The sequence below is a fragment of the Chrysoperla carnea genome, chromosome 2 (assembly GCF_905475395.1).
Source record: "Chrysoperla carnea chromosome 2, inChrCarn1.1, whole genome shotgun sequence".
Taxonomy (NCBI): Eukaryota; Metazoa; Arthropoda; class Insecta; order Neuroptera; family Chrysopidae; genus Chrysoperla; species Chrysoperla carnea.
The window spans coordinates 90,771,687-90,795,032 of record NC_058338.1 but is presented as its reverse complement, the minus strand read 5'-3'; the positions used below and the strand labels follow the sequence as shown (position 1 = coordinate 90,795,032).

Below are 23,346 nucleotides of genomic sequence, written 5' to 3'. Positions count from 1 at the left end.
CGGTTCAGTTTAGAAAAGGCTTTAAGACAAGAGGTAATTTAATAGAAAGAGATCTTAGATATGTTTCAAGTGCGATTTTAGGGCTCCGTACCCACAAGTTTGTCGGAAGTTTTCTAAATTTTGTAAATTTTACTTGTTTAGAAAGATCCTGGGTTTCAGTACATCAGTTGGTTATAATAGCCACTGAAAAGCGTAGCGGGGATAGAGTACAATGGTCTATTTGGCTAGGTGCTCTGAACCATTGCTTCGAGGCCCGTTGCTCGAGCATGGCCCACTAACCTCCATACCCATACCCACCCATACTTGTTTAGAATAATATTATTACTATGAAAGAAGTTTCTTTAAATTTTAACCGAAACACTCTGTATTTGAATAACGATTATGTATCATCAATATATGTATGCTTAAAGTTTGTCAGTTTAATTATTTAATTAATAGTTGTAATTATATTTTTATGTGAATAAAATACAATGCATATTGCAATAATTGGTGCTGGGATCGCAGGTTTGCTATCCTTACATCATGCTATTAAAAATAATATACAGTGCACAGTATTTGAACAATCTAAAGATGTTGGAGGAGTCTGGTTGTACACGGATAAAGTTGGTACCGACGAATTTGGATTACCTGTACACACAAGTTTATATGAAGGCTTAAGGTATTGAATGTACATGTTACAGTCAAAACTCTTAGCCGATCAAAACTACTTTTAAGGTAGTACGTGCGCCAAGGCAAGTTTAGACTTGTGGTTGAAATTATTTGTACCTTATTTTCAACTTTGATGAAAGCTAAATAATTAAACAAAATTTTCAATTTTGCATATTTTGAAAATTATTTCAGATATCGAAAAATTTTGTTCTTGCTTTTCGTCTTATATTCAAGTTATAACATAATACACCATTAAAATTGAAAAAAAAATTTTTAATTTGTGTCCCTACTGCCGTCTTTATACACCCTTAATTAGTCGGGCACAACGAGTTTTTTTTCGATAATTTATTAAGGTTTTAACTTTAATTTAAACAGTTGTTTTTTTTTTAATTTCCAACTAGTTTTGGAGAAAACTATGAAAACATATCATCCATCCATATGGCCGTTTTGCCATAAGACCAATGTTAAATATGTCTACTTTTGAAGTCATTAATTTTTTTAAATAATCGGGCAACCCCTCTAAAATTTTCAAATTTGATTTAGACTTAGTTCCACTTCATATAAAAAAAATCAAACCTTTTATCCAAAATTGCTCTAGCACTCCATACATCCTTAAATAATAATCAATTTCTTTTTTTTTTAACTGAAAAGACCCTTTAATTGACTTGCTGTTACAAATAACCCTTTTTGACCGCGATAAACGGCAAAGTAGGAGCAAAATTTCATATAAAAAAATCAAGCCTTTTATTCAAAATTGCTCTGGCACTCCATACATCCTTAAATAATAAATTTCTTTTTCTTTTTTTAATTTGAAAAGACCTTTTAATTGACTTGATGTTACAAATAATGAAATAACCCTTTTTGACCGTGAAAACGGCAAAGTAGCAGCAATAATTTTCGCGTGGCATTAATTTAAAATGATTTCAATTTAAGCTAAATACTAACCGAAATAAAATACTTTTCATTATTTGTAGATCAAACTTACCATCACAATTAATGAGTATTCCAGATTATCCAAATAATATAACATCATACAATTTTACATCGTATCTTAAGCATGAAGACGTTTTAAAATATATTCATGACTTCGCTGATCATTTCGATTTACGGAAACATGTAAAGGTAAGCAACAATTATTTTTTTGTACAATAGAACCTCGATAACGTAGAAGTCGAAATTGTTACATTAACCTCTTTTATAAGTGTACGATATTGTATGATTTTCTTTGTGTATGATTTACAAGATTGTACACAAAATTTCCGTTAAATATTATATATCTATGCGAGCTAAAATCTATAGTACTTTTTTCTATCGCTAGATAGAGTCTTTCTCAGCATTATTCAGGAATGTTACTTACAATTTTAAATATTTTTTTTTAGTTTTATAATCACGTAAAAAAAGTTAAACCCATTGGAAATAATCGATGGGAGTTGACTTCTTTAAATCTTCTTTCAAAAGAAGAAACACTATATCAGTTTGATGCTGTGATAATTGCAACTGGTCCACGTCATGCACCAAACTATCCACATTTAAAGGGAATTGAAACTTTTAATGGAAAAAAACTACACAGTCATGATTTTCGAAATCCAAGACCGTTTAAAAATCAACGAGTATTACTTATTGGTGCAGGATTTTCAGGTTTGGATTTAACATATCATCTAAGCAAAGTCGCTCAAAAGGTAAATAATTTTTGATTAAAAAAAATTCTCATTAATTATTACAGACAAATATTACGTATTTTAGGTATTTTTAAGCAACCATTTGGCTGATGATATCAGTAAATTTTATCCAATTAATGTCATATTAAAACCGGATGTCGATCATGTGGATAAATCAAATATCCATTTTAAGGATGGAACTACAGAAGAAGTCGACTCAATATTATATTGCACCGGTAATTATTAGCCTGGCGCAGGGGGGGCGAACCTTTAGGTACCTATATAAACTTACCATTTTTCTCAAGGAAATGCTTAAGAAGGCCCTAGACGTCAAATAATTTAGACTTCGTGATGGTTAAGATGCGCAATTAATTCTTCCTTAATGACGTTTCCCACGCAATATAGATCAAAAACTGTTAAACGTGCAGAAACTTGATGTCAGTGCTTTCATCAAGACTATTGTGGATCTGTAATATTTCTGCACAGTTGAAAGATTCTTTCATTTATTGTGTTTCTAGATATAAGAGTATATTTGATGCGCTAAATTCTCTTATCTTTATAATCGAAATAATCAAAGAGTAAGAAAACCGAGTAACTTACCGCGCTCCTATGCCAATTTTTACCATCATATTTAATCATAGACGTCGACTGTTTACTTTCTTCTTCCTGTTTTTTATTGCACATGCAATTAATTCCTTTTTCTATGGTTTGCTTTTTTGATTAACGGATTCGTATTTGTTTCAAAATGCCAATTGTAATCCACGATGTAATAGGGTACTTTCGGTAGTGAAAATAAATTATGAAATTTGATAAAAATTAAAATTTGTATTAAATATTCTTATTTGAGTCATAAAAGCACATTATAGTTTTATTATATTGAAATTAAAAGTCACAATTTTTAATCTGTATATCACGTGACCTAAATCACGAGCCACCATGACGTGACATCATATAGGTAGGTAATGATGGCTTTCATAGTAATTGTAGGTTATATTACCATTAACTTTATCTATACATATAATAATTACACACACGACTGTCTTTACCAATATTACGTCACCAAAATGGCTGACAGCGTTTTTGCGGGAATAAAAAAGGTTTATTAATTTAGTTTAATTTTATGGCAAGAAAGTTTGTTTATTTTGCTGAAATATATTTCTGTGTGGGTTTTTATTATGAAAATGAACCTTTTGATCTACTTTTTCGAATATAGTAGAATACCCTACCTATTACAATTACAACCAAGTGCGCGGTAGAATACTCGCGTTCGTTCGTGAGAAAAAAGGTACTTTATAGTGAACTTTTATATATTGTGTCGCGAGCCATCAAAAGTATAAGTGCCATTGGCTCGCCATCCCTGGCCTAACGAATCAATGACGTTTCTTTCCTAGAATTATTAAACTAATACTTATTTTGTGTTTTTGTTAAGGTTACAAACTTACATTTCCATTTTTAACTCCTGAAGCAGGCCTAACATATGAAAACGAGTATGTTAAGCCTCTGTATAAACAGATAATTAATATTGAACATCCAACTATGGCCATAATCGGATTACCGTTCCATACGGTCATATTCAATTTATTAGATTTGCAGGTAATGTAATTTTTTTAAGATTAGTTAATCAGAGATTTTATGAAAACTTAGTTACCTAATTAAAGTAAGAGTTTTTCAGAATTCAGTAAAATTTAAAATATGTCACATTAATAGAGTTTTTCTGATTTATTTATTAGCTCTGAAGAGAAACCAGAGTGATCGAATATTGAATACATATGATGTCGACGTTTTCTCCGAAACTACTATCCCAATCGCCAAATGAACACGGTTTTTTTAATTTTTTTAGTCTAATTCTGTAACAAGAACAATTTTTCGATTTTGTCTTAAAAAATAGGTACGAATTCCAGAAATTTTTTTGTTTTCGATTTGAATAAAACTCGTGTTATGGGTTAATTTTGACCAAAAAAAATAAAAAATCAAATTTATTTAACATTTGGACGATTAGTTTTCGAGATAACGTCGAAAATCGATCCGGGATATCGTTTTTCTCTGAAACTATACTACCCCAATCGCTAAATGAAGCCGATTTTTGAATTTGGCTCTAAATTACCTTGTGAACTAAGTTTTATCAAATTCTGGGACAAGAAAAATTTTTCGATTTACTTTACGATTTACTTTTTTTATTACGAATGACGAATAATTCGATAAAAATTTTTAGTTTACGATAATATGACGATGAATAAAACTTATGTTATAGGGAAAATTTCTATATAAATTTAACACATTAATAGAGTTTTTTTGATTTATTTATAAGCTCTGAAGAGTGATCGAATATTCAATATAATATATATACACAAGATGTCAACATTTCTCTTGTGCGAATGACCATATATTTAATATAAAAATGAAATAATCAGTGAGGACCATAATTTCGAAAATGTAAGCAAGCTAAACTATGCTCAAAGTTTAGCAAAAAAGATTTATTTCCACAAGGGACCCGCCAATTCTTTAAATTCTTTAAGTATGTCCGCCAATTTTATAGCAATTCCCAATTTTAATAGAATCTAGTACTCTTAACGGCGCTCCTTGGGTGTAGCTTCATTGTCGTTCCCATTTTGCAACAAAACGTTCACAAATTCAGAGAATAAAATTTACTTAATCTTTTGGAGAATTCTAGGCTCTAATAACATACTCTAATCTCTATCAAATCCTAAAAGAGCAAGTCTTTTGGATTTATTTCCTTTTTAACCTAATATTATCAAGGTACTGTAATTAATCCGCGAAATGTTACCGATTGGGCAGATTATTTTAACTAGACTGATTAATATAAACACACCGAAGCGGATTTAGGATTACTTTTGTGAGGCCTGAACTAAGGAACGACAACATTTAAAGTGTGGCAAAATTTAAGAAGTTTAGGTTATTTACATGAGAAGGGCGCCTAATATGATTAAGACTGCTTTGTATTTCGTGGCAAAAAATCGCGCCTTCCGATGCAAATCCGCCACTGTAAATACACAGTAAAAAAATACGTCTATCGGTCCTTATAACAAGTAAATATTTCTTGACTCAACGATATCAGTACTTAATTCAAAAAAATATTTACTTGCTACCATGTTAAAAACATATTTCTTGGTACTTTATTTTACAGTGTAGATATAAAATATTATTTCCAGACACGTTTTTATATTGAATATTTAAAAAACCCATCAAAATTTCCAAGAAAACATCAAATGTATATGGAAAAACAGAAAGATGAGGAATTACTAAGGAAAATTGGTAGAAAAATGCATAAATTTCATCAATTAGCTGATTTAAATGACGCATATTTCACAAGTTTATCAAAAATTGCACAAATAAAAAATATACGACCGGTAGATTTTAAAATATACGAAGATCGATTAAATAGAGCCAAATCAGAATTAGCACATTATCGTGGTGACTTGTATAATATTATTGATGATGAAAACTTTACAGTGGTTCGAAGTAAAATTGAATTTTATTGATTAAGTGTAATCTGTTACTCAATGACAAGAGATAACCTTCATCGATTATTTATTTTCCCCTGTGAATGAATTTTTGGGAAAGTCCATAAAATTTAGTTCTATAAATTTGTGACCTCAATGATTGTGTTTTGTAGAAATATTTTCATTTTAAAAAAATACAAAATTATTGATTGACTAAATTATTTTATATATATTTATTACTCTAGCAAGTTTTTTTCTGTCCTACACTTAGTTATCTTCCTTATTCCTTTGTCAAATTCCATGATTCCCGCCATTTTCAAGCTTAATGTCTGGGTTTGACGATATAAACATACTCACGGTCTAGAAATGTACCGCTTAGGAAAAAAAACTAACTAAAAAAGCTAATTTGAACGAAAAAATATCTTAAATTTAAATAATAAGTTGATTAGGCAAACATGTTACTTTTTACAAATGCTCTCCTACTGCACTAGACATATAATTACTATTTTTAATACATGTTCTAATAATATTAATTTAAGAACCTTTGGTTTTTTTCACCACTTTTCTACGAAATTTGTTGTTTGTTGTTTTTAGCCACGGGTACAGGTAAGTCACAGGCTACAGGAGCCCAATTCTGAACGGGTCGAGTTAGTAAGTAATATTTGTATACACTGTCGCCACTTCAAAAGGTCCATAACGAAGCACCTCAGTTCCCTTGGTTCTTCTATCCCTTCCTTGGGCCCCAAGGTAGATCCCCTACTACGTACTATTACTTCCTTGTTTTATTTATAAAATCATTGACGGAATTGTAAAAGAAAATTCCAACAACTGCAATTTATTTTGCTATTTCACTTTTATTATGGTATAAGAGCTAGCAACGGAAAAGTTGATTTCAAGTTCAGATTTTTTAGTTATTTATTTATTTATTTTATTTATTTATTTATTTATTTATTTATTTATTTTGGCACACGTGGACGGTTGCGTCTATTGAGTTTATTAGTGCGTATTCCCCAAAAAAACTGTAAAAATTACTTTTAGTCAAATCATTCCTTTTTAGTTGGATAAATCTACCGGATTTTGTAATAAATTCGGAAAATTTTGAGAGGAGGTTAATTTTTTTAAAATAGGTTTCTTACGTTGTAAAAAATGTAGGAAAAGAGTTTTCCGGTTCCGGAATGACCCGCACGATCTTCTGCACGCGGTTTTGGGACAATTCATCTCTACATTATTTTTTTTGGTTTTTTTGAATATCTCTGCTTCTATTGATCGAAAGTTAAAATTGAATGATTTTCTTGAACTTTTTTTAAAAATTGAGATTAGATATCGGGCTAAAATTTACCACCCATTTTTATGATGATCAGTTACATCTTTTTTCAATTTCAATTCAATTCCTTCATTTTTCGAAAAGTATTCAGTTGAAAATATTATTACTGCGGTTTTCTTGAGATTTTGAGATTATTTTGCTATGTTCAGGGTTCGATAGCAGGCAAGGTCGATGCAGAAATTCTTGATAAACAATTTTTTTTCATTTGCCTCAATCCGATCAATAGAAGCAGAGATATTCAAGAAAACGCCACCTAAGAAAACAATATAAAGATAAATTGTCCCAAAAACGCGTGCAGAAAGTCGTGCGAATCGTTCCGGAACCGGAAAACTACTGTTCTGTATTTTTTACAGTGAAAGAAACCTTTTTTTCTTAAATTCGCCTTCTCTCAAAATTTTCCGAATTTATTATCAAAATCGGTAGATCTATCCAACTATTTTAGCAATATAAATTATGATTGCCAGACAGTTTTAGTGTGGCTGTAATTTTAATAGGAATTAGTTTTATAATTAGATAAAATAATAAAATAAACTCTCGAAGACGTTGCCAGCTGTCGTACCATTATTTACAAATTTTAATTTACATGCCAAACACGTTTTCTTTTAACATTGATAATGATTTGTAGCCAAATCGAAACAAGATTGTACATGAATTTTAATTATAGTAAAAGCGGTATAGAAAAAATATATATTCCATATAAAGAAAATTTTTATTTCAGTTAATAAGAAGCCAAATACAGTAGAACCTCGATAAGTAAAAATTAAAGGGTAATGTTAAAGCTTTTTGGGTTAAGTAACAAAGGAAAAATTATAAGATAATTTTCATGTTGGAATAAAAGGCATAAGGTGTTTAACTTTCTATGTACATGAAAAAGCGAAAATAATTATTTAGTATTATTAAGCATTATTTTAAGAATATTCTAATACATTTTCATAAAAGAATATTGAAAATTCAGCCAGTGGTACTGGTGACAACCGAGTCTCCTCGAAAAAAAGTTTCCATGCGGTAGACAGTCTGAAATCATGATCATCTGAAATGAAAAAACCAAAGGGATTTCTTTATTACATAAGTTTATCTTCATTTCTTCATTCTGTTTTAAATTTTTAAAATTCTGTTTTAAATTTTTGGTGATGAAGTGCAATAAAAAAAATTTTATTTTTACCAAAAATTGCTATTTTTGTTTAATTAACAAGTGAAATTTACAAAATTTTAAAAACCCCCGACAAATTTTTCGGGTACGGAACTCTAAACTCGCACTTGAAACATCTAAGAACACTTTCCATTAAATTATCTTTTTTCTTAAAGCCTTTCCCAAATTGAGCCGATTTTGAAGATCATCGCCAATATTTTTAGTTTTTTTGCTAAGAACTATCTCTATTATATATACCTTCCAAACGAAACCAAAAAAATCAAAATCAATTCATTCGTCCAGGTACTACGTTACCACAGACAGACAGATAGACACACATAGCGGTCAAACTTATGACACCCCTTTTTGTTAGTTCCGGGATTAAAAAATAAGTTGTAATTGAAATAAGGAATATAGTTCCAAAAAAAAATCCTTCGTTCAGAAACGATTAATTAGTATTCAAATGAAGTGTGCAAAGTATAGGCGAAATCGATTCGAAGGTTTTCGAGAAATTTTGACTGTAGACTTAAAAAAAAGTTTAAAAAAAAACGCGGTTAATGTTTGATACATGACTAATACCTTAATAGCTTAGTGACAGTCAGAGAGATCAAGTGCCCCGGGAACTCAATTGTCTAAGCTCTGCAAATTTTGCTTCTATAATGACTTCAAATTTTCTGACAATATTTTTTCAGAAATCAAGACAATTTTCCCCACCTTAACTCTTATATAAACTTCTTTACCTTAAAATTTGCTAGGGCCCAAAAAGATCAAGGATAAAAAATAATCAACCTGCAAATATTGTGTATTTTTAGCGAAATAAAAGCTGTCGTTTTTTTTCTTTTAGTGTATATCTGACAAAGAGCAAATACTTGTTTATTTAACGCAGCATTAATTAATATATTATAAATACTAATTAATCTTGCTTGAACCCGTCACGGGCGAAGCTGGTGACTCACTGACCGTGTATAAGAGTTAAAATCAATATGTTTTATGTGATCTTAAAAAACTACATTGTTGCATAATTAATAGCTGTTTATATTGATAAATTTTTCCGTTGCATTCTTAGGTGGTATTTGGTTCATCAGACGGTAAAAAAATAGTGGCCATCACTTTTAGAAACCAGACTAATATTTGTCATTTTAATAATAAGTACCTGGATGGTCGAGCTTTCCTCGGTATTTTTTGAGTTAAAAAGGCACAAATTTTATCACTGATATAAGAACCATTTAAAATGTCTCCACACAAATACCAATTTGAATGTCCCGGAATGTACTTCATTTCGTCGCCAATAGATGTCAGGAAGAGTCCTATTTTGCAGTCAATGTTTCATTTATTTTCCTGAAAACACGGATAAAACGACATTTTCTAAAAATGAAACCTAGCTGGATCAATTTTTCGCCCCAATTTTCATGAAAATCGTTGGAGACGTTTCCGAGATTGCTGATATATATATATACAAGAATTGCTCGTTTATATAGAATTGTACGATGACCGTACAATTCTAAATTTTGTGTTTTTGATAGTTTTTGTAGCAGTAAATTTTAATAAGTCTAAGTATATTTCAGTCGCTGAAACTTAATAGAATTTAGAACGAAAATTCCAACAGCTAATTTATTTTACTCGCATTCAATTTTTTTGTGCTTTATTAAGGGATAAAAGAAAAACTATTATTTTGAAAATCTTGAAAAAAAACCAACATAGTGATAAGAACGATTTAATATAGTAGGAAAAGTGATAAGAAAAACTAATTAACGTTGAAAATGAATTAGTAATCATTTTTTTGTTTGTAAATAATTACCTAACAAGAGAGGAACCTCTATGAGTAATACATTCTTTGGCTAATTTATTTATAGCCATGGAGCCCGTGACAGTAAAACTACACTTACACGCATTTCGATATGTCGCATATGAATCAATACTATTTAACGATAGGTACAATATGGACTAGGTGTGCTAGGGTTTATCCTAACAGAATATTTTTTGCCAGGATTTATTTATTTTTTACTGGTGTGACAGATATTTTGGTCAAGTTTTGAGCTGTCACACCGATATATTTTGAGTAAAAGTAGAACTCAACACGGACGAATTAAAAGAAAAAGTATTTCCACAATAAGGGTAAAAGATTGTTGGCTCTATATATTAAAAATCGGTGTGACCGACTTTTCTGCCACGATAAGAGCTGTCACACCAAATTTTCCTGAAAATAGATAAAATTTGCAATAAAATAGTCTCTTACAAATTAATTTCCATGAAAGTGCAAAATACTTGTAATTATAAAAAATATATAAAATATTTCTGCCAGGATAAACCCTGGCACACCTCCATATTGTACCTATCGTAAGTGAAGTTTTACTGTCACGGGTTTCCCGCTTAGTATGAGCCATTTAGAATCCGATTAAAATAAAGGAAAAATATAATCAAAGCGTCTGCCCGATCAAAAACATAAAACACATTTTTTTTTCAATATTCAAATAAGACGAAGATCAGGAAAGTAATAACTTTTTACGGTTTTTTTTTGTTCCAAGTTTTTTTATATTCAACAATCGACTGTCGAATAATAAAGCTCAAAAAACCTTTTTTGGCCCTTACTTACAAAATTTCTCAAGAACGCCACTGAATTAAAATACACTTTTCGATTTTCGAGGTGAACACAATAATTTCAATAATCAGGAAATCAATAATTGATAAAAAATAATTATAGTGCATATTTTCCTCAAAGAAATAAATAACTAACTTTCAATTGACTCTATTGATTTATCTAGTATTATTTACTCAACAAAAGAGATGAATTTTTAGATAAATTAAACAGGTTTTATTTATTTATTTATTTATCTATACAAAATAAAAATGCTGTGCTAATAAAAGTTTTTGTTGTTTAAATTAATAAATTAATTTAACTATAATAATATTTATTAAAAAATAGTGGAATCAACAATGCATATTGCAATAATTGGTGCTGGAATTGCGGGTTTATTATCCTTACATCATGCTATTAAAAATAATTTAGGTGAATATACGGTATTTGAACAGGGTAAAGAAATTGGTGGATTATGGGTGTATACGGATAAAGTGGGTACTGATGAATTTGGATTACCCGTACATTCAAGTTTATATGAAGGATTAAGGTATTCAATTTATGCATTCTTTTTTTTTTTTATATTAAAGTAGGTCGGCTGTTTGAGCAAATACGGTGAATGTTCATTTTTTTGTGGTAAATGATAGTTCACAGTCCCTTGATCACAATAAACACAGTTTTGGGGCCTCTTGCGAGACAAAATTTTGAATTATTTCATTTTAAAATTGTGATTTTTAACATAGTATCTCATGTAAGAACTCACAATAATGTTAATTGTACAAAAATTAATGGATGAATGAGCTTCAAAAAAGTTTTAATAATAAATAATAAATTCTGTTTATGAAAAAAAAAAAGAAGCATTACATTACAGCGCTTTCCAAAAAGAAAAAAGGAAAAACTTTAGTTTTTGACGCTTTGCGATATCTTTAGAGCATTTTATTTTTATTACATTTACGTCAGACTAATTTCCTAGTTTACGATATTTTATGAGCATTTTACTATATTTACGTCATAAAAATTGCCCAGTTGACTAATTGACAGCCGAGTCACGTGACAGTCGAACCGCTTTAATAAGTATAAAAATTTTTACATTTTTCTGACACAATGCCAATAGCAAACAACAATGTTAAAAAAACTACCTGGGAAAAACTGGATTAAATATCAGGATAACTCCGATATTTTCTTTTGGGATGTGACACTTAACTGACCTCCTTAAAAAATTTTTTTTGTAATGCAAAATGTTTAGAATCAAACTGAAAGTCAGACAACAAACCTTTAAAAAGTAATTTTTGTATTATTTTTATGGTTTTTATAAACGTTTGTCTAAAAATTTCATAAACGCACCATTTGATTTTTAAAGATCGGTCTCGTAGACTAGGAGAATAACGTCGTATCAGTTTGAAAACGTATTTTTAAGAAAAACAATGTTTAAAGTTACACGTTTAAAGCTATAACTTTTTTTCAAGTTGAAATTTATTTAAGACTATTTATAGCAATATTATAATGTAAAAAAATTGATTTTTTGAAAATTTTTAATGAAACAGTTTCCTTAAGGACGTTCCCAAAAAAATGAGTGTATGCACATATTTGAGACTTGAGTTTCAAATTTTAAGGGTGGATTCTGAAAATACATACCTTTAAAAACACTACAATATAGGATTTGCATATTAAAAACGCAAACTTTAACACCTCAAATCAATAAATTTAACATCGTAAGGGGTACCTATTAAAAAATTTACGTGTTTATAAATTTTGAGAGTCAATTTAAAGATGATCCTAACAAAACGTGATTTTTTGGGAACTTCGTTAAGCGAACTAAACGGATCAACGGATAACACTCAAACGATAGATTTTTTATTATATTTGAACAAACGTGCATCGAAAAGTTTCCTTCGGGCATTTATTTATCCTTGAGAAAATTGTAAAATGTAGTGGCATAGTGGCATAGAAATGAAGTGAAGTGCAGCGGAATGTGAATATCAAAAAAAACAAAATAATCCGTGATTTCAATTTCATATACAGAATGTTCGGTATACATCTAGGCATATAAATATCAGGAGTATGACAGAATATGTGCGTTAAGCAAAGCATCTTAAAGTGAGAGGTATTATATGCATGTGTTGAAGCTTCGATATGCGTTGAGATAGTTGTAAGAGGCTTGGAGAGTGGGAGTTTCTTAGTTGAATAGATGAATTACAACAGATAATCCACGATACAAGTCACTTTTGCAATTTCATATAACACCTATAATACCTCTTATTTAGATAAATTGCTTAACTCATGTACTCTGTTATACTCGTGATATTTATATGCCTAGATGTCAAACGAACATTCTGTATACACTTGACACACTTATTAAGGTGCATATGACTGTATTGTTGCGCACCTATATGTATATAAAATAATTTGCTTGATAAAATGTAACTGCGTAAATAACAGCAAAATTAATTTGAATAAATAGTCTAAGAGACGGCTTATAAGGTTGATCTTAACCCATTTGATAACCTTATGAAATTTAATTGATTTATAAACACTTCTATTATAGTTTTTCTACCGAAAAGTGTTCATGGCTATTTTTAATTCATTAAAAGTTTAAAACTAAAAACGTTTTAAAATTTAAAACTAAATAAAAAATACTTCTAAGGAATAAGCTGCTTTTATTGTACTAAAAAGTTTATTGTACTCATTTTTGGCTATTCGTAAAAGATAGAGGCGCTCATTTTAAAATATCAAGAATGATTCGGAGCGCCTCAAGCTTTTGCTTATAGTCAAGTATGAGAGACTTATAGCAAAAATTATTCTTTAATTTTAAACAATAAACAGTTTTTATGTACCTTATACCATGTATATGAAATATACCAAGGTATACTAAGTTTAGTCCCAAGTTTGTAACGCTTAAAAATATTGATGCTAAGCAAAAAATTTTGGTATAGGTGTTCATAAAACCACCTAATTAGTCCATTTCCGGTTGTCTGTCTTTCTGTCGTCTGTCTGTCCGTCTGTCATCACGATAACTAGAAAGGAAAGAGATATCAAGCTGAAATTTTTATAGCGTGCTAAGGATGTAAAAAGTGAGGTCAATTTCTTAAATGAGCAACATAGGTCAATTGGGTCTTGGATCCCTAAATTGTGTAGTAATAATAATAATGATAATAATGGGCTTTAACCTCCGTTTCTCTGACATATATAAATATTCTCGAAGATAATAAATGAGAACTCTAGGATATGTCGAAATAAATTTCGATTTTTGCCCCAATTTCCTAGATCAGTTTTTTGTATTTTTAAAATACGTATTTTCGACTACCAAGTAGTCATCATCAGTAAGAATTAGCTAGTGAATGTTACTCTTTGCTAACGTGGCGGACTGCATGTGCAATTAAAATTTTTTTTTAATGAAAATTCATTAAAACATTTTGGTTGTAGTTAATTCACTGGCTTAACCGGCTCAGTTAGTGGCGGACTGCAGTTTGCACGTGCAGTCCGCCACCAAATTAGCAAAGAGTAACATTCACTAGCTAATTCTTACTGATGATGACTACTTGGTAGTCGAAAATACGTATTTTAAAAATACAAAAAACTGATCTAGGAAATTGGGGCAAAAATCGAAATTTATCTCTGACATATGCCTTACCAGAGGCCACCCACATCACTATTTGTTAATCTTTATTTATTTAACTACATATATACAATTACAGTTTATGATGTGGGTGGACAATGTGATCAATTCTGCACCTCCCATTAATTATAATTTGTTTACACTGCCCCTGCCTGGATTCGAACTCGCAACCTCCCGGTCAGTAGCCAAACGGTCAAAGACTCACGCCTTAGACCGCTCGACTACTGAGCCGGTTAAGCCAGTGAATTAACTACAACCAAAATGTTTTAATAAATTTTCATTACAAAAAAATTTAAAAAACTCTTACTTCAAATTGTATAGTATGTATTATATGGTAATATCAGTTAAATATATATATATCAGTGACGTGACATGTATGTATGTGTAATGTGACAAAGTAATCAACACTGTCTATATATGGTATTTCAACAATTAACTCAGTCAATTGTTTGTTTTCACTTGTTTATTTAAATTTTTGTTTGTTTGTAATAATAGTGAATCATATGGTAATTTTTAGATCGAATGTACCTATACAAATGATGAGTATTCCAGATTATCCAAACAATATAACATCATACAATTTTACATCGTATGTTAACCATGAAGACGTGTTAAAATATCTTCATGCGTTCGCTGATCATTTTGACTTAAAGAAACATATAAAAGTACGTAAGTATCTTTTTATATCTATCTGTTAAATTCACATAAAGAAGTCTACATTCTTTTGAGACATTAATGAAATTTTAAGCGTTCTACGTTACCTCTGCCCACCGTCTTATAGCTTCATTTGCAAATAACATAAACTGACACCTGAAGATATTTCAAAGTGACCGGAAATCATGAGTAGATCCCTCATTGTAATTTTCCGGCGGTATCTTTGTTCTGAATAGAGTCTCATTTTTGTCTACTTGTTATTCCTAAAGAAAGAATCGCAGTACTTATAGATCTAAGGTCTAAAGTCTCAATGGTGACCCCCTCCTAAATTATAGCAGAGGTATTTGATCCAGATGTCATTAAAGATCTCTCATACTTCAAGCACTGTTTGATTCATTCATTGCACGCTCCTTCAAAATTGAATTTTAAGAGTTCAGTAATCGGAGTTAGATTTTCCTTAAGTGCCGCCTTGGGGCATCGTGATACCTTCCGCCCCATTACCTATATCATAAATTGAGTAAAGAAACGAAAACAGCTGTTCCTTGAAATGCCTATTGTTTAGACAGTAATTGGTAGCAAAAATTTTGCTTTTTGTGCATTTGTTCATTCAATTTGAACAAAATTGGGCTTTATAGAAAAACAAATCAGTTTTATTGGATTTATATTTACAGAAACGATTATACGAAAAACAATTTTGAGTCTGTTTTTGGATAAAAACTGTACGATTTACAAAAAATGTTTTCTTTTTGATCAATAACAACTTTTCAGGTAGGAAATAAAGTGAGCTTTTCATTGAGCCTGAAAACCCGAATCAAGTTTAATGCCTGCGTAAGATGTGCGATTATATAGACCCAACATTTTTTTCTTGAAGCATTTTTATCGATAAAAGTTATTTTTCGAGTTTCAAGCATATATCAACTTAAAAAGGCATCCTGTATATTATTTCTTTGGCATGTTTTTAACCACGAATACCGCAATCCAGAATTCCGCACGAGTCGAACTGGTTGTTATTTATTATACCATGTATATGAAATATACTAAGGTATACTAAGTTTAGTCCCAAGTTTGTAACGGTTAAAAATATTGATACTATGAACAAAATTTTAGTATAGGTGTTCATAAAATCATCTAATTAATCCATTTCCGGTTGTTTGTCTGTCGTCTGCCTGTCTGTCTGCCCGTCTGTCATCACGATTACTAAAAAACGAAAAAATATATCAAGCTGAAATTTTTATAGCGAGCTTATGGCATAAAAAGTGGAGTCGAGTTCATAAATGAGCAACATAGGTCAATTGGGTCTTGGGTTCGTAGGATCCATCTTGTTAACCATTAGAAATAGAACAATTAGTTTAAATGTAATAAATGTTCCTTATAAAAAAATTAACAACTTTTGATTGAAACATTTTTTCGTAAATATCACTATTTACCCGTGAAAGCGCAAATTGTATAATATGGGAATATGTATTATATATGGGAATATCAGCTACATATGTGTGACATGTATGTCTGTAATTGTAATGTGACAAAGTAATCAACACTGCCTATACATGGTATTTCAACAATTTACTCAGTCAAATGTTTGTTTTCACTTGTTTATATTTTAAAACGAGCACACTTAAAGTTTTTCGATAACGCTAAAAAAAAATGCATATCCTTAATTTTGCCGCACTTCGCCGCGCTGGTCACTAGTTTCTAGTGCCCCCAGTGTAGATTCAACACTGTCAGTAATCAAATATGTTTCACCGAACCTTTTTTTTTTTTAGTTTTACAATCATGTGAAGAAAGTGAAACCTATTGCAAACAATAGATGGGAAATAATTTCTCTGGATCTTCAAACGAAGGAGGAAAAAGTATATGAATTCGATGCAGTTATAATTGCAAATGGTCGTCGTAGCGTACCAAAATATCCCCATTTGAAAGGGATAGAAACTTTTGAAGGAAAACAACTACACAGTCATGATTATCGAAATCCAAAACCATTTGAAAATGATCAAGTTTTGGTGATAGGCGCCGGAGCGTCTGGATTGGATATCACATATCATCTAAGTGAAGCTGCTGATAAGGTGATTTCAGCAGGATGGTCCAAGTTATAACAGTAGGACTTCATCAAATGATAGAAAATGTTAAAATATTGACAATTTTTCATTACTCTTACACCCGAGAAAGCGTTCTTTTCTGGATACAGACTGTGGAATTTTCTTCTGTATAATATGTATATAATTGAAATCAAGGAAACAATTTTCATGACATTTAGTTACAGAGGGGTTTTTGGGGCGAAAAATCTATCTAGCTAGGTTTTATTTTTAGAAAACGTCATTTCATCCGTGTTTTCAGGAAAAACCGAAACATAAACTGCAAAATATGACTCTTCAAGGCATCTATTGGCGAGTATATACATTGTATGTGGTTCGTTTCGTATGTATTTTATATTGTGCGGTCCGTGTGGCCATGTCAGTTTTGGTTGATAAATGGCTGGTGTGATTCTCGGGACATTCAAATTGGTATTTGTATGGAAACGGTTTTTATATCAGTGATAAATTTTGTGTCTTTTTAACTCAAAAAATACCTACCGAGTAAAGCTCGATCATGCAGGTACTTTTTATTAGCATAGCCAAAATATCACTCCGTTTCGAGAAAAAATTCAAGTTTATCAACGTTAAACAATATACCCATGCTTGGAGCACCAAATCATAAATTTTTCGAAGCAGCACTTACTGGACTTACTTTTTTCGTTCCAGTTTTTATACCATGTATATGAAATATACCAAGGTATACTAAGTTTAGTCCCAAGTTTGTAACGCTTAAAAATATGGATACTATGAACAAAATTTTGGTATTTACTGGAGTAAATCTAAGCAAAAAAAGGCTGTTATATGGATTAAAAGTTCGAGCAACGAAACTTTGGGGTTTTTCTTTTCACATCAAAATAAGTATTTTTTGAAATTTTTTACTTTCCCGGAGTGGTGCAACATGTTTAAAAAACAAAATGGCGTCAAGAATGAAATTTTTTTCAGAAATTTTATCATTTTTATTTTATATTCGCAAAAGGAGGCATCGGTGCATATCCTAATTTGGTAGGTTTGTAGTCCATGTTAAGAACTACTCCTCATAATTTTTTGGTGGGGTTTCGTCCCTTCCCCTCCCAGTTATATATATATGTATACATACATATGGTAAAACAGTTCATTTGACTATAACTTGAAAAATATTCGATTGATTTTAATGAAACTAATATCAATAGTAGATTTTATTACTTACAACTTTCGGTTAAAATTTTAGCGAAATCCGTTAAATAGTTCGGCCAAAATTTCCAATTTAGGGAATTGTTTAAAATGGCTGCCATTTTATGCCATTTTGTCCTACGAGGTTAAATTTTTTTTTAAATTGTAGCATTTTTTATTATCTTTCGATTTTATAATAAGTGGCTTACCCGTAAAATGACTCCTTGATCCATATTTTTGCGAAAAACGGAAAATTTAACACTTTCTGGAAATAATTGTTTGGGGGGGTGTATGGGGGGTGTTTTTTGCTTTGGCATGAGAAAACTATTTTTAAAAGAGGTCTATATGGTTTAAAGCAAAATTTTTAAGTTTTAGCCCCCGCGCTGTAAGGGGGAAGGGGTGTATGAAATAAATGTATTTTAAAAGATTTTAAAAAGAGGTCAAAATTGTTTAAAATGCTAAAGTAACCCAAAATTTTAGATGCTTTTATTAATATAGCACTTTTTACAACATCCACCCCTTCCCCTCCCGCTTTCATATATTTTGCTAATTCAAAATTTGTATGACGTATAAAGGGGTTTTTGGGGTCGCTGATCTCGAATTTTGCAATAGATTATCAAAAACAATTGTAATATTTTTAGGGGGTGTACTTATTTGGGCCAAAAGTTCGAGATCAGCGACCCCAAAAACCCCTTTATACGTCATACAAATTTTGAATTTGCAAAAAATAGGAAAGCGGGAGGGGAAGGGGTGGATGTTGTAAAAGGTGCTATATTAATAAAAGCATCTAAAATTTTGGGTTACTTTAGCATTTTAAACAATTTTGACCTCTTTTTAAAATCTTTTAAAATACATTTATTTCATACACCCCTTCCCCCTTACAGCGCGGGGGCTAAAACTTAAAAATTTTGCTTTAAACCATATAGACCTCTTTTAAAAATAGTTTTCTCATGCCAAAGCAAAAAACACCCCCCATACACCCCCCCAAACAATTATTTCCAGAAAGTGTTAAATTTTCCGTTTTTCGCAAAAATATGGATCAAGGAGTCATTTTACGGGTAAGCCACTTATTATAAAATCGAAAGATAATAAAAAATGCTACAATTTAAAAAAAAATTTAACCTCGTAGGACAAAATGGCATAAAATGGCAGCCATTTTAAACAATTCCCTAAATTGGAAATTTTGGCCGAACTATTTAACGGATTTCGCTAAAATTTTAACCGAAAGTTGTAAGTAATAAAATCTACTATTGATATTAGTTTCATTAAAATCAATCGAATATTTTTCAAGTTATAGTCAAATGAACTGTTTTACCATATGTATGTATACATATATATATAACTGGGAGGGGAAGGGACGAAACCCCACCAAAAAATTATGAGGAGTAGTTCTTAACATGGACTACAAACCTACCAAATTAGGATATGCACCGATGCCTCCTTTTGCGAATATAAAATAAAAATGATAAAATTTCTGAAAAAAATTTCATTCTTGACGCCATTTTGTTTTTTAAACATGTTGCACCACTCCGAGAAAGTAAAAAATTTCAAAAAATACTTATTTTGATGTGAAAAGAAAAACCCCAAAGTTTCACTGCTCGAACTTTTAATCCATACACAAGGCGTAATTTCACTCTACTAATTGGTATTCATAAAATCAGCTAATTAGTCCATTTTCGGTTGTCTGTCCGTCTGTCAACTCGATAAGTCAAAAACGAAAAATGATATCAAGCTGAAATTTTTACATCGTACTCAGGACGTAAAAAGTGAGGTCGAGTTTGTAAATGATCAACATAGGTCAATTGGGTCTTGGGTCTGTAGGACCCATTTTGTAAGCCTTTAGAGATAGAACCAAAGTTTAAATGTAAAAAATGTTCCTAATAAAACAACAAAAAAATAAACAACTTTTGTTTGAAACATTTTTTCGTAAACATCACTGTTTACCTGTGAAGGTGAGAATTAGGCGCAAATTGTATAGTATGTATTATATGGGAATAACACTTATGTATATGTGACATTAATGTATGTGTAAGATAAGAGTCATCAACACTGTCTATACATGGTATTTCAACAATTTAGTAAGTTAATTGTTTGTTTTCACTTTTTGTTTTAAATTTTAATACCTTGAATCTAAAAAAGGACATTTTCTTGTTATAAACGTATTGAAAAATTGTCAAGTGTTGCTGTTATAACTTGAAGGATCATCTTATATAATTATTTATAATAGCACACTAGGATTTGAAAAATAATCATATCCCAGATTTAATCGCAGGCGGAACATTTATGGGCACTTTTTTAAGATTAATCAATTTTAGGTATTTTTGAGTAATCATTTAAAATACGATATAAGTGAATTTTATCCAAACAATGTCATCTCAAAACCTGATGTAGCTTATGTGGATAATTCAAGTGTACATTTTAAAGATGAAAGTACAGAAGATGTGAATTCCATATTATATTGTACCGGTAAGTATTATCTTCGTGGCGTCACGGATAACACAATCGTGCCTTGATATCCATGACCCCCGAGAGAATCAATGCTTCTCGTCTTACTTTTAGAATAATATTAATATTTTTTTTTTTTTTTTTGCAAAGGTTTCAAAATGTCATTTCCATTTTTAACTCCAGAATCAGGTTTAACATTTGAAAATGATTATATTAATCCACTATACAAGCATATTATAAATATTGAATATCCAACTATGGGATTTATGGGTATTCCATATGTTACATCAATATTCCCTACGCTAGACTTGCAGGTAATATTTACTTTATCGCAAATTACGAAACCCTTTATATCTGAAAATTGATACAGGCATATTCAGTTTCACAATGAAAGTGAAATAATTGTCAATATGAATGTTAAGAGTTTGATATTTATCGCTATGAAGTCATATTCGATAAAAAAGCGGGTAGTCGAGCTATAAGTGGTTTTCAAAAAAAATTCCATTAAGATCGGATCAAATTTGCCTGTGTTATAAAAAAATCAAATTTTTTAACCTTATGGCGTCATCAGAATAAAAAAAATTTAATTTTCCTCTATCACATCCAAATTTTATCCAATTTTGATAAACCAAGTACGTGATCCTGCTAAGTTTAGGACATAATTTTCACATTTGTGATCAAAATTAACCTAGCTCTAATAGGTTTCAAGAATGTGGACTCCTGGTCCCCGAATGAAGCACATAAATGATAGCTAGAGAAAAAGTGGCATAGCAGCTGAAAAAAATGACCTAAAATTAGTAGGTTTAAAAAAAAATTCCATTAAGATCGGATCAAATTTGCCTGTGTTATAAAAAAATCAAATTTTTTAACTTTATGGCGTCATCAGAATAAAAAAAATTCTATTTTGCTCTATCACATCCAAATTTTATCCAATTTTGATAAACCAAGTATGAAGTCCTCCTAATTTTAGGACATACTTTTCGAATTTGTGATCAAAATTAACCTAGCTCTAATATATTTCAATAATGTGGACTTCTGGTCCCGGAATTAAGCACATAAATGATAGCTAGAGAAAAAGTGACATCGTAGCTGAAAAGAATGACCCAAAATTAGTAGGTTTCAAAAAAAAATTCCAATGAGATGCGGTTAAATTACCTGTTGTATCAAAAAAAATCGAATTTTTTAACTTATTACGCCATTAGAATTCAAAAAATTTAATTTTGCTTTATCACATCCAAATTTTATCCAATTTTAATAAACCAAGTATGTAATCCCACTAACTTGGGGTCATACTTTTCGAATTTGGTATCAAAATTCACCTAGATGTAATAGATTTCAAGAATGTGGATTCCTGGTCCCGGAATTAAGCACATGAGTGATAGCTACTGAAAAACTGACATTACAACTGAAAAGAATGACCTAAAATTAATGGGTTTCAAAACAAAAATCCAATGAGATCGGATCAAATTTGCCTGTGTTATAAAAAAGTAGACTTTTTTAAATTTATAACGTCATTAAAATCCTAAAAATTTAATTTTGTTCTATCACATTCAAATTTTATCCAATTTTGATAAACCAAGTATGTAATTCTACTAAATTTGGGTCATACTTTTCAAATTTGTGATCAAAATTAACCTAGCTCCAATGGGTTTTAAGAATGTGGAGTCCTAGTCCCGGAATTAAGCACATAAATGATAGCTAGCGACAAACTGATATCACAGCTGAAAAAAATGACCCAAAATTAGTGAGTTTCAAAAAAAATTCCAATAAAATCGGATCAAATTTGTCTCTATTATCAAAAAAATCGAATTTTTTAACTTTACAACGTCATCAGAATCCAAAACATTTAATTTTGCACTATCTGGTCCTTATATTGGATTTGTTGGAAAACTTTTTTTCGAAGACTACCTAGAGTTCGCAGAAACAATTATCCGAAATTACAATTTTGATACGAAGAAACAATTTTGGGTAAAACTTCCTAATCCGTTTTTGCCTAATTTGCAAAATAATTAAAGTCTTCATCTAAGAATTTTTATCGACAAAAGCTATTTTTGAGTTTCATGCATATGTCAACTTCAAAAAGACACTTTGTATTATTTTAAACATAGTGGCATTATTTGAATTTTATTGCCATAATTTTTTAATTTTTTTTTTTTCGTATCTAAGTATTTTTACTAAATTAATTTGCATTATTTCCAGGCTCGTTTTTATACCGAATATTTAAAAAACCCTTCAAAATTCCCAACAAAACGTCGAATGTATATGGACAAGGAAAGAGAAGAAGAAATGCGAATGAAACTTGGTCAAACAGTCAAACAATTTCATCAATTAGGTGATTTACAAGGGGCATATTTCAATAACTTATCAAAAATTGCACAAATCAAACCCGTACCACCAGTAATATTGAAATTGTATGAAGATCGGGAAAATAGATCTAAAACAGATTTGAAACGTTATAAGGGTGATTTGTATACCATTATTGATGATAAGAGTTTCTATGTTGTTCGAAGTACTATTGATTTTTATTGATTATATTAACTATTGTAATTATTATGAAATAAAGAATGTATTTAATATTTATGGTTCTTTAAAGAGATACATAACATAATTAATTG

The 23,346-nt window shown here is 30.4% G+C and overlaps 2 protein-coding genes across 3 annotated transcripts; both read left to right on the top strand.

The window, feature by feature from the left end:
- The first annotated feature begins 435 nt into the window (after positions 1-435).
- On the top strand, positions 436-5,919 carry LOC123291903 (senecionine N-oxygenase-like). 2 transcript variants are annotated; one of them, XM_044872358.1, is made up of 6 exons: positions 436-658; positions 1,623-1,770; positions 2,028-2,327; positions 2,392-2,542; positions 3,736-3,899; positions 5,477-5,919. In XM_044872358.1, the coding sequence occupies exons 1-6, from the start codon at positions 471-473 to the stop codon at positions 5,804-5,806; spliced, it is 1,281 nt and encodes a 426-aa protein (XP_044728293.1). In that variant the 5' UTR covers positions 436-470; the 3' UTR covers positions 5,807-5,919. The 2 variants fall into 2 exon arrangements, with proteins under 2 accessions (XP_044728293.1, XP_044728294.1); XM_044872359.1 differs by lacking the exon at positions 5,477-5,919 and adding an exon at positions 4,037-4,119.
- A 5,189-nt stretch (positions 5,920-11,108) lies between these two features.
- Positions 11,109-23,265, top strand: LOC123291902 (senecionine N-oxygenase-like). The gene is made up of 6 exons (XM_044872357.1): positions 11,109-11,345; positions 14,929-15,076; positions 16,829-17,128; positions 20,602-20,752; positions 20,882-21,045; positions 22,931-23,265. Exons 1-6 carry the CDS (start codon positions 11,155-11,157, stop codon positions 23,258-23,260), a joined length of 1,284 nt encoding a protein of 427 aa, XP_044728292.1. The 5' UTR covers positions 11,109-11,154; the 3' UTR covers positions 23,261-23,265.
- The last annotated feature ends 81 nt before the right edge of the window (positions 23,266-23,346 follow it).

Bases quoted from the DNA above. Each gene is read 5' to 3' on its own strand.
- LOC123291903 (XM_044872358.1), top strand. From the start codon at position 471: ATGCATATTGCAATAATTGGTGCTGGGATCGCAGGTTTGCTATCCTTA. The intron at 1,771-2,027 runs GTAAGCAACAAT...ATTTTTTTTTAG, and splicing joins ATTTACGGAAACATGTAAAG to TTTTATAATCACGTAAAAAA. The intron at 2,328-2,391 runs GTAAATAATTTT...TACGTATTTTAG, and splicing joins TAAGCAAAGTCGCTCAAAAG to GTATTTTTAAGCAACCATTT.
- LOC123291902 (XM_044872357.1), top strand. From the start codon at position 11,155: ATGCATATTGCAATAATTGGTGCTGGAATTGCGGGTTTATTATCCTTA. The intron at 11,346-14,928 runs GTATTCAATTTA...GGTAATTTTTAG, and splicing joins AGTTTATATGAAGGATTAAG to ATCGAATGTACCTATACAAA. The intron at 20,753-20,881 runs GTAAGTATTATC...TTTTTTGCAAAG, and splicing joins TTCCATATTATATTGTACCG to GTTTCAAAATGTCATTTCCA.